The sequence below is a fragment of the Neovison vison genome, chromosome 13 (genome assembly GCF_020171115.1).
Source record: "Neovison vison isolate M4711 chromosome 13, ASM_NN_V1, whole genome shotgun sequence".
NCBI lineage: Eukaryota > Metazoa > Chordata > Mammalia > Carnivora > Mustelidae > Neogale > Neogale vison.
The window spans coordinates 32,125,709-32,138,038 of NC_058103.1; the positions used below are offsets into that span (position 1 = coordinate 32,125,709).

Below are 12,330 nucleotides of genomic sequence, written 5' to 3' on the forward strand. Positions count from 1 at the left end.
GGTACCCCTAAAGATTTTACTTTTAATTAATCTCAACACCCACCATGGGCCATGAACTTACAACCCCAAGATCAAGAGTTGCACACTCCACCGACTAAGCCAGCCAGGCACCCCTGACTCATTCACTTTATTGCGGTATTTGCTTTACTATGGTGGGCTGGAACCAGACCCACAATATTGTACTCCATGAACAGTATCAAGGCTCAGAAAGTTGTGAGCCACTCATGGGAGGATTATAAGGACACATAGAAAAAGGCAGCTTCTGAAGGACACAGGTCTCCAATCTTTCATGAGCAAAGGGAAACCACTTTCTTTATAGCAAACTGTTACGGAGAAAAGTGTTGCATTCTTGAAACCAAGAATGGGACCCAAGACAGGCAGGAGAGCATGAAAACAGGACCATACAGATGGCAGAAGTTCTCAGGAGAACTGAGATGACCCCTATGGACACGTCTCTCAGCTGAAATTGGCAGATTCAACCAAGACCCCTGAGGGCTCCACATGTGGCTACAAAGGCAACTTCCATCAGAGGCAGACAATCTGGGTAGCTGAACCCCACACTCACCGAATGTACGAATCTTTCTTGCCACAGACTACACACAGGTTCTCTTTAACCATCAGGTAATAGTCTCCTGGAGATTCAGGTCTTCCTGCGGGTTCAAACTGCAGCTTGACCACAAAAGGCTCCTCACTCACCAGCTCTGAGAGAAAAGATAAGAGACCAGCATTTGCCCAACCGTCCCTCAGGAAAGAAGCCCCACCTGAAATGTTCTCTGCAGTGTCCTGGCAGAGAGTACGGTTTCTGGGTTTTGAATAGCCATGTCCCACTTGTCTCAAGGTCGTTCTGCCTTCTTCTGTTCCTCCCTGCCCCTTGTCTCTCTGTCTCTCTCCTCGCTCCTGCCAATACCCACATGCACCTAAATGCAAATGCAAGGACAGGTGAGTCTCACACCTCCAATGCCTTTGTCCAGGTACCACTGAGCTTTCCTTCGGTCACAAGTGCAGAGAGGCTGTCCGTCAGGAGCATGGAGGAAGCAGTTATCATACAGAGGGGATTTTCTGCAGGGAAAGGAGAGATTAATAAAACTGGAAACTACCTATGGATCAAGGTAGCTTGATCTATGTTGTCTTCTGAGTGACTGCTATTCTCAACACTAGGGTCCAGTATTATATTTATGGAAAAAAAACTAACGGGGCAAAAAGTCTTGATTGTTCCTCCATCTTCATGGGGCTAGGAACTAAAAGTGAATTCGTTTAGCTAGTTTTTATATTTATGGAACAAGGAGTGAGTTGGGTAGTATATATACAACAGCTCTGTTGTGAAAGCGAACAGGAACAGAGCACCAAGAACACTGCTCTACAGAGTAATCATTGGGTTAAACAAAGTAAATTAAAATTAAAGAACTTCAAGCTAAAGTAATGAGGGCCACATGGGTTTATTTCTGGCTCATACGCAATACTGGCTCCAATTTAATCATCCAATTCCTAAAGGCACTCTGCTACAGGGACCAAACTTCCACTCCAAAGCACTTATTAGTCATCTTTCCGCAACAGAGGCGTTAAGTTGTACAGAAAAACTCTCACTGGTTAGAGAATAATATTGGCTTAGAGCTGGATGCCTTTCTAAATAATCAAATACCAAATGAACAGGAAATCAGATGATGCATTTCTCCTGAAATGTATGAGGCAATTCATGCTATTCATTTTCGCAGCTATCCTGAGCAAGCAAGGAGTAATAATTATACCCTCATTTATAACTGGAGAAGTTATAGGGCTCAAATCATACCAGGATCAGCAACAAAGCTAGGTTAAGCTCTCCTTATGGGCACTCAATTCTAAAAATTAGAAAGTAAAAGAAGGGGAAAAGGAGGAAAACACATAAATAGACCAAAGGTTATCTCTAAATGTCCTTGAAGGAAGGGGAAAAAAAAATTAACCCCTGGGGGGAAAAATTAACCCCTCGAGCACCTGTCGTCCTACCACACAATCTTCTCCCCAGACCTAAGATGAGGCATCATGCCTTTTGCTGGAGGCTGGGCCTCTGCATCTCTCTCTACCGGACAGAGAACAACTCAGTTACCTGGCCGAATAGCCCACCCCCAGGGGCTTTCTTTTATGCTTTCTGGGGTCTTTCCCTTGGTGGTTGCCTGGCGTCATTCCATCTGTCTTAGACTTCTTATTTCTTGGCTTCTGCTGAGTTTCTGCTGCTTCCCCATTAACCTCTTCCCCCAGTCGGCTGAGTCCTTTGCTTCGGAATGGGATGTCTACCATATCCTGGCAATTTTCCAAGACCTTTCTCCAACCCACATGGTCATCGTTTTCGTCTACAGTTGAATTCCTAGAGAAAGGGTATCCAAGAAGATGGAGAAAGAGAGCCACTGAAATCTGGGCATCCCTGGCAGCATAAATCACCTGAAGAGAAAAGTCAGAGATCAGTGGAATCTGGAAGGCACACCAGAGAGAGCAATTTCCAAGTCAGTTACAAAGACACCGACAACTTTCAGGATTCTAATTCAAGATGTACAATACCCGAAGCACTGTGTACTTCTTAAAAACCTTTTATGATGAAATATTTTGCACTATATGAAAGTAAGCTGAATAGTATCATGAATCTTCATGTTTCTTGTCTATGTTATAACGTATTCTAGTTAACTTATTTTAGCTAAAGTTAACTTATTTTAGCTAAAATAATGACTTACTTTGAATATTCAAAAATCCTAACCTACACAAACCAGTGAAGTTTGTTTCTCTTTGTTACCAAACCTGATGGACAGACTTTTCTCAAGTTTGGTAATTTGAGAAAAGGGCAGTCCTCACAATTGTGACAAGTCCATGAAATTCACTTTGGAGGTGGCCATCATCTAGACCACCTGAAAACAAGATTCACTGAGAGGTCTGTGCAATTGCCAATCAGAAACAACCTGCCATACCTATTAATAAGATATGGAAAACAAACAGGTTTCAAGCATGGGCCTCAAGTCAAAAGTCACAAGGGCTCATTTCTGAAATGAATAAATTTCAGATTATATGGTATAATCTACCATAACAATAACGGTAAGTCACTCTCCCAAACAACTTGACAGGACAGCTGGTCATAAATAAAAGTAGCCAAGACTATCATTAAGAGCTTTTCCCAAAAAAGGGAGTAAAGACTTTAAAATTCCTTTAATTTACCTTTAGTAACCAAGCCTGGTAAATAATACTATTAGGAAGGATTTATTATGCTTTTAGAATAAAACAGGTTTGGATAAAATTTTCCATCTAGACTCAATAATCTATAATCTACCACCCAGCTGTCTCCCACTGGAAAAAACTGTGTTTGAATGTGAAGAGTTTAAAGTGTTTTCTAAGGGCACCTGGATGGCTCAGTCAGTTAAACGTCTGCCTTCAGCTCAGGTCATGATCCCAGGGTCCTGGGATCGAGCCCCACATTGGGCTTCCTGCTCAGCGGGAACATGCCTCTCCTCCTGCTCATTCTCTCTCTCTCACTCTCTCTCTCAAATAAATAAATTTTTCTTTTAAAGTGCTCTTTTAACAAACTGTTTTCAAATGATAAGGAAACCAAGGCACTTTCAACAGATGCTGATAAGACAACTGGATGACCACATGTGAAAGAATGAAGTTGGACCCCCTACCTTATATCACACACAAAAATGAACTCAAAATGGGTCATAAACCTGAATGTAAGAGCTAAAACCTAAGACTCGTAAATGAAAACATAGGAGTAAATGTTCATCACCTTGGGGTAGGCAATGATTTCTTGGATATAACACCAAAAGCGTAAGTGATAAGCAAAAAAATAGATTAACTGGGCATCATCAAAATTAAAATCTTTTTTGCTTCAAATGATGATCTCAGTCAAATAAGTGAAAAGACCACCTGAAGAATGGGAGGAAATATTTACACATTATATACCTAATAAAGGACAAGCGTTCAAAATATATGAAGAACTCTCAGAAGTCAACAATATAAAAACAACTCTATTAAAATATGAGCAAAAGGGGTGCCTGGGTGGCTCAGTCTTTAGGTGTCTGCCTTCGGCTCAGGTCATGATGCTGGGGTCCTGGGATCAAGCCCCACATTAGGCTCCCTGCTCAGCAGGCAGCCTGCTACTCCCTCTCCCACTTCCCCTGTTTGTGTTCCCTCTCTCGCTGTGTCTCTGTCAAATAAATAAAATCTTTAAAAACAAAATAAAACATGAGCAAAGGATCTGAATAGATGTTTCTCCAAAGAAAATACATAAATAGTCAACAAGCACATGAAAAGATGTTCAGCATCATTAGCCACTAGGGAAACGTAAATCAAAACCACAATCAAATACAATTTCATACTTACTAGGATGGCTCTAATCAAAAAGATAGACAATAACAAGAGTTGGTAAGGATGTGGAAAATTTGAACCTTCATATATTATTGGTAAGAATATAAAATGATGCAGCTACTTTGCAAAACAGTCTGGCAGTTCCTTAAACAGTTAAACATAAAGGTTATGACTCAGCAATTCCATTCCTAGGTATATATCCAAGATAAGTAAAAACATATGACATATGTCCACATAAAATTTTATACACAAATATTCATAGTGGCATTTTTCATAACAGCCAAAAAATGAAGGCCATCCAAATCTCCACCAATTGATGAATGGATAAATAAAATGTAGTATATCCATACAATGAACTATTGCATAGCAATAAAAAGAAATGAACTACCAATAAATGTTATAACATGAACGAACCACAAAAACATGCAAAATTAAGAAGCTAATCACAAAAGACCATATATTGTATGGTTCCATTTATATGAAATGTCCAAAATAGGCAAATCTATAAAGACAAAATGTAGATTAGTGATTGCCCAGTGTTAAGGTGTTGTGGCAGGGGATGGGATGTGACTGTAGGATGGGGAGTGACTGTTAATCACTACAGAGTTTCTTTTTTGGGGGTAAAAATGTTCTAAAATTAGATAGTGGTGATGATTGCACAACTCTATAAAAATACTAAAATCCATTGATTTGTACACTTTTTTTTTATTTTTAAGTGGGCTCCATGTCCAACATGAGGTTTGAACTCAGGACCCTGAGATGAAGAGTCACATGCTCTACGGACTGGGCCAGCCAGGTACCCTGATCTCTGTACTTTAAATGTCTGAATGTTATTGTACGTAAGTGATACCTCAATAAACTGCTAAAAGAAAGACACCAACCAACCAAGGCACAAAGAAGTGACTTACTCCTAGTCACAGAAAGTCAGAAATAGCTGCAGAAAACAAATTCAGAGAATTTGACTCCCAAAACTCTCTTACAGGATAATGTTAACCTGAAGATACCAGCTAAATCTTTCCAATAACAACATTTTGGAAGGATGAACAAGTGGTGACCAACTCAGCAAACAAGAGAAGGCTAAAATCTAGGCCTATGGGGGTGGTAAGCCAAAAATCCAGAATCAAGTCAATTTGAGCCACAGAGAATGGCAAAGCATTAGGAATGGGAAGCACCAGGTGCTTCTGTGAAAGTAAGTACAAGCAGGGGTGAAAACAAGAAGATAAGGTGAAAGCTTCCATAAAGAACACTTAGGACTCTAGACCCTCTCCTTTATACCCCAGGGGTGGCAATGACTCCTTCCTAACCCCAGAAGAGCAAAAGTTTAAGTCATATAATGGCTGGCTCACAGAGGATCTGGATCTAGTAACACCAGGCCTGGCACAGGGTTGGGGCAAAGTGTCACCTGGAAAAAGGATTATGGGAAAGTGTACATATGGCTTGGTGAAACTACCAACACCTTTCCCCACTCAGCAACCAGAATATAAGCAGAGGGGCTTATACCTCTTGGGCAGAAGACTAGATGATTCATCTCTGGAGAAACTGAGTAGCCTGAGGAAAAAAGAGTTTCAGTTACTGACATGTGACTGTAATCTACAGGTATTGATAATAACGCCCAGTGGTCAAAAGCCCTGGCTCTATTTGCTACGTTCTCAACCCATTTCTGAAAATCCAAATTTAAACATGATTTCTTGTATTTTCTAAAATCTCATTAAGCATTATGCTTAAAATTACAATGAAATAAACAATAAACATTATTGAAATAAAGAATGAACAGGGGCACCAGGATGGCTCAGTAGGAAGAACGTGCAATCCTTGATCTTGGGATTGCGAGTTCGAGTCGCATGCCGGGTATAGAGGTTACTAAAGAAAATAAATAAACTTTAAAAATTAAAAAAAAAAAAAAAAAGAATGAGTAAGAGTCTTTAGGAATTCTGAATTCTCACAATAATAAGGATCACAAATCTGGCTTTAAGATTGGTAGCAATTACCATTTCCTCCCCAACTTTTTATTTTAAGAGTTTTCAAACCCACAGAAAAAGTTAAAAAAAGCATAATGCCAACTGACATTCACAATCGTCAATATTTGCTTTATCACTTTATAATATGGACACCACACACTTTTTTTTTGCCTGAACACATTTCAAAATTAAGTTGCAGCGATTATGATCCTTCATCTCTAAATGCGTCAGCGTGTACTTCTTAAGAACAAGGACATTCTTCTACATGACCTCATGATTACCACACCCAAGAGCTTTAAAAGTGACAAAGTACAATGACACACAGTTCTATTCGAATGTCTCCAATTGTTCCACACATGTCTTTTCAGATGGTGCAAGATTCTGGATTTTTAGTAAACTTCTAGAACTGCACAACCCATCACCACAAGCAATGTTAGAAAAACTTCCATCACCTCAAAAAGAAACCTAATACCCTGTAGCAGTCATCCTCAATGTCTCTCAGCCCTAGGCAACCATTAATTTATGTTGTCTCTATAGATTTATATATTCTGAACATTTCATAAAAATAGAATCTGATGTGAAATTTTCCAACTGGCTTTTTTTTCACTTAGCATAATGTTCCCAAGATGCATCCATGCATGTACCATGTGTCCTTTGTATTTCTGAAAAATACTCCATTGTAAGGCTATACCATATTTTACTTATTCATTCAATAGTTGATGAGCCCAATCAACTTTTTAAGGTGTCTCTAAATATGAATGGACAGCCAAGGATCTAAACATTTAAGAAAAATATTTCATGTGAAAGACAAAGACCAAATCAAACATTTCAAATAAGGAACTCAGAGGAATATGAAGAAATACAGGAAGAAGAAAACCTGAGAAATCTTTAATACTCAAAGATAACAGAAGATACTGTCTCTCTTATACAAAAGCAAACTTATTTTAAAAGCAAATATTCAGAGGAGACCAAGAATCTCATGTAACTTACAATTATGAAAGGAATAATTAAAAATTCAATAGAAATGTTAGAAGACAAACTTGGGGAAATTTCCTAGAAGGTAAAACAAAAAACACAAAGAGAGAAAATATTTTTCCTAGGAAATCAGAGAATCAATTCAAGGGGGTCCAACATCTAAATAATATGAGTTCTAAAAACAAAAGGGAGGGAAATTTTCATAGAAATATTACGAGAATAATTCTCTTAACTGAAAGATAGATTGAAAGGGTCCACTGGCTTCTAATACTAAAATGGAAGATAGCCCACACTAATGTATACCATCATGAATTTTAAGAACTAAGAATAAAGTGAAGATTCTCCAGAAAGAAAAACAAATGACATACTCAGTATCAATATTGGAAGCTCTAAGACAGGGAACATTACCTTTGAAGTTCTGAAGGAAAATGATTTTCACCCTAAATAGCCGTACTCAGCAAAAATATCAGTTCACAGACAGGCAAGCCAATATCTTTTCGGACATGGAGGGTGTCACAAATGAACTTCCTATGCTCCCTCTCTTAATGTACTAAAAGACAAGGAAGGGAAAAGACATAGAATTTGCAAGACAGAGGATCTACTCCAGAAGAGAGGTGATAGGACTCCCTAGGCTGATGGTGAATGCAGATTCCAGGGTCCAAGCTGGGCAGCAGCTCTGGAAGCAGGATGACGAAGGACTCTGTCTGGAAGGGAGGGCTCCAAGGGAAAACAAAAGGAGTAAGTCACCTCACGTGTCTGAACCGGCCAAGAAAAGATACAGGGTTCCATTAAAGAGTCTGGGCTTGAAACAGTTAATAGGTAGATAGAAAACAAAGCAAACAGCTTTTTGGCCACCAATCTGCTTTGTGTGGCTCTTGCCATGTTTTCTCACAAGACTTTCAGAAATAAGTGATTCCCAGCCAAGAAACAAAAGCAGAATCATCCCATTCCCCAGAAGATTTGGGTGAAAACTGGTATTAAAATCAGATACAACTCCAATAGGAGGCCCTGCCCCCCACTCACCTGAGTGCTCCCTCTTTCTCTCTCTCCAATAAATAAATAAATCTTTAAAGAGGAACCAGACTGGGTCTAGAAGGCGTCACGCATCATGAGGTGGCACACCTAGTTGGCTCCACATATTTAATTAAGTTGCATGAAGACCATGTGTTCTGTCCTGTCATGGCCGACAAACATGTTTTAGCAGGGAAATGATTTTTCTCTGTTATTATGCCTCTGCACCAGTAGGCTGGTTCAGTAATAAATGTGAGAGCTTTCAGCTCTACTGCTACTGGGCTTCTGATTTGTGAAGTACTGAATTCCCCCTCCTGTCACACATAGCACTGTCCTACAGAACTTTCTGCAGTGACAGAAATACACCCTTGACAACCAAGTATGTAAAATGTGGCTAGGGGGTGCCTGGGTGGCTCAGTTCCTTAAGTCTGCCTTAGGCTCAGGTTATGATCTCAGGAGTCTTGGGATCAGGGTCCCCAGTGAGCGGGGTATCTCCTTGTCCCTTGCCCTTCCCCCTACTTGTGCTCTTTCTCAAATAAATAAATAAATTTTTAAAAAAGAAAGCAAACAAAAGTACAAATTATTGCTCACAAGAAAACAAAAGGCTATATAAGAAAAAAACTGTAGCTTCCTATGTGGCTCAGCTATAAATAATATCAATATAAGTAGATACTAATCTGATAAAAATGATGATTTACCTATATTAGGAAGATATGGAAGGGAAAAAGTATTTGTCTGGGGACAGAGGAATTACAAGAGTACTAAATCATGTCTTCCATTGTAAGAAGTCAAAAGATAATATGAAAAATAATAAAGAGTAATATATGCATGTAATTTAAAAATATAATGGTAATTACCAGGAAGAAATGAAATTGGTTACCATTGAGTGGGAGGAAGACAGAGAACCTCTAACTGTTTCTTATAATAAGTCTTATAATACTCTGGTTTTCTAATTATGCATTTGTGTTCATAATAAAAAATTACATTTTCTGAAATGCCTGGCATATAGTAACTGCTCAGAAATATAAAACACAATAGGGATTCTTACTCTGTTACTTAAGTACCATTTATATACCACAGACCAGTTATCTTCAGTGAGTCTCTGCTCAGGTATTTCCACCCAACACTTATATTTGAAGATTACAATTACAAGAACAACTATACTTCACAAGCAATGGCTCTTCCGTTCTTCAACTACTCTGACAAGAAGTACCTGGTCCTCAGTAAGATTCTCGGCATCCCAGTTGCTGCAACGAAGCAGGAGGGACTTGTCAAGCGGAAAGTTCAAAACTGTCTCAGCAAGTGATTTCAGGCTTAGCCCATTACAGAGCAAATTGTTTCTGCAAGAAATAAGTAAGTTGTGTATCAAAAATGGGCAAAAGAAGAACAGGCAAATCAAAAAAGACATTTAAATGGCCAATATGGGGTGCCTGGGTGGCTCAGTGGGTTAAGCCTCTGATCATGATCTGGTCATGATCTCAGGGTCCTGGGATCGTGCCCGACATCCGGCTCTCTGCTCAGCGGGGATTCTGCTTCCCCCACCCTCCTCTCTCTCTCTGCCTGTCTCTCTGCCTACTTGTGATCTCTGCAAATAAATAGATATAAATCTTTAAAAATATATATATATATAAAAAGAAGGAAATAAATGGCCAATACACAGATAGACGGCAGACACTCAAACTCACTAGACATCAAACAAAATAAAATAAAAATTATAAATAATTTGTTTATCAGCCTGCAGATTTAAAAAAACAACTACATCTACTATTGTTGGAGCATGAAGAATCAGTCTAATCTAAAATTCATGAATTGTCCATTTTTACAAGCTTTACAGAAAATAATTTAACAATAAAGAGCTTTCAAAATTTTGAACATGAAAATTCTCTGATTCACGAATTCCACTTCTAGGAATTTATCCTATGGACAACTGTGCATAAGATGATCTTCACTGCGGCGCCATTTATATAGGAGCAAAGAATTGGAAACAACCTAAATGTCCATCAACAAAAGGCTAGTTAAATCTCTCTGCAATTAAATTCCATACAGCTGGGCGCCTGGGTGGCTCAGTGGGTTAAGCCGCGGCCTTCGGCTCAGGTCATGATCTCAGGATCCTGGGATGGAGTCCCGCATCAGGCTCTCTGCTCGGCAGGGAGCCTGCTTCCCTTCCTCTCTCTCTGCCTGCCTCTCTGCTTACTTGTGCTCTCTCTCTGTCAAATGAATAAATAAAATCTTAAAAAAAAAAAATTCCATACAGCTATTAAAAATAAGGAAGTGGATGGGGGCGCCTGGGTGGCAGAGTCAGTTAAGCATCTGACTGCTGGATTTGGCTCGGGTCGTGATCTCATGAGTCGGGCAGTCCACATGCTGATTCTCTCCCTCTGCCCCTGCCTCCCCACTCACCTGAGTGCTCCCTCTTTCTCTCTCTCCAATAAATAAATAAATCTTTAAAAAAAATAAGGATGTAGATCTATACTGATATGAAAAGATATCCACGACCGTTAAGTAAAAAGAGACTGTGGGAGAAAACATACGTTGTGGTCCCTTTATGTTAATATATATACCACATTCCAGATGTATGTGTGTGAGTCTAGGTATGAGAGAGACAAAGCACAGAGATAACTAGAAAGATATCAATCATATGTTCATGATATTATCTCTGGGTATGGGACTTATGGTGATTATCTATCTTCTTTACATGTTTCTATATTTGCATTGGCTAGTATTCATGTAATTACTTTTCAAATTTGAAAAAATGGTAATGGCATTTTCATTGAACAGGTGAAGGTACAAAACAACCTAAATAATCTTTCTGTCCTTCAAATATTTTCTGATTAAAATAGCTGCAGGGTTACAGAAAAAATTAATCTGTCCAAGGTTTGGAGATTCCAAACAAGAAATAAATGTGAAATTAGGAACACATTGGTCTACACAAGTGGCGCTAACTTCCTGGCTACCAAGTGAAAGACTAGAAGTTTTAAAGCAGGAGGCTTGGAGGTGGGGTTACGGTAAGCAGGACTCCCTCAGGAACCGTAGGAAATGAAATCATTATAATGATGAAGAAAAGGAAGTCTTTTTCTACAAAAACCAGCAGTAATTGATGGATTTCATTATCCCCAAAAGGCAACACTGACTAAAAAGTAGAAACAGGTCCAGACATACTTAGGGAAAAATACATAATGTCCTGGTTCGATTAAGTGAAAATTAAGGCTTTGGGAGACATAAAATCTCTTTTGTTTTGTTGGAAACTATAAAAGTAATGAATGCTTATTATTAAAAGTGCAGACAACAGAAAAGCATCACAGGTGGAAAGTAAAAGCCTATTACCCCATAATTCCACTCCTTGGGAATACTGACTCTTACAGTAGGCTGTGGCCGCTCCAGACCTTTTCTATGCACAGACAGACAGATGGTTAAGGAGGAGGAGATAACATGTTTTTTGGCATTTGTTCTGTTTTTTGCTCTACAACTTGCTTTATTACTTAATATATCAGAGACCTCCATCCATGATGATAAGTATAAATGTACTTATTTCATTCCTCTTAATAGCTGTGTAATTTTTCAAACATGGCTATTCCATAATTCTTGATATCATTACCCCCGGGGAAGGACAGTACTTAATTTTCAAGCTACTTTATTCCATTTAGGTCATTAGTCCTTTTTTAAACGTCATCTATGGAAAGGTTGTGCATTTCTTGAGGATTAGTTAAAGACAAGAGGCCATCTTTGCCATTTCAAATTTTCACTAGGAAAGATTCCAAAGTCATATACAACAATCTCTACAGTAAATCGTCTCTGATTAACATTTAACACAAAAGATAAAGAGTGAGAGCTGAACACAGCAGTACACTGCACTGTCTCTGTGGGACACACTCAAAGTGCTTCACATAGTTTAACTCTTGAGATCCTCACACCAATCCTGGGAGGTGAGAACCTAATTATTGCCGCAGAAGGAAGTGAGGAACAGCCCTGCACAGCCCACTCCAGAGTCAACTCTTAGCTCCTATACCCACCGCCTCTAACAGCAGAGGGACAGGGGACACCTCTGGGGAAGCAGTGCCTTGGGAGG

The 12,330-nt window shown here is 39.1% G+C and overlaps 1 protein-coding gene across 2 annotated transcripts in view; it reads right to left on the minus strand.

Moving 5' to 3' along the window:
• Positions 1 to 12,330, minus strand: part of EXD2 (exonuclease 3'-5' domain containing 2) — a 61,044-nt gene that overhangs the window by 15,935 nt on the left and 32,779 nt on the right. For both annotated transcript variants that reach the window (XM_044229848.1, XM_044229847.1), the window contains exons 4-7: positions 9,478 to 9,604; positions 2,081 to 2,412; positions 953 to 1,059; positions 566 to 701 (exon numbers count right to left, since the gene is read on the minus strand). In XM_044229848.1, coding sequence (XP_044085783.1) covers positions 566 to 701; positions 953 to 1,059; positions 2,081 to 2,412; positions 9,478 to 9,604 — 702 coding nt within the window. The remainder of the gene's footprint in view (positions 1 to 565; positions 702 to 952; positions 1,060 to 2,080; positions 2,413 to 9,477; positions 9,605 to 12,330) is intronic.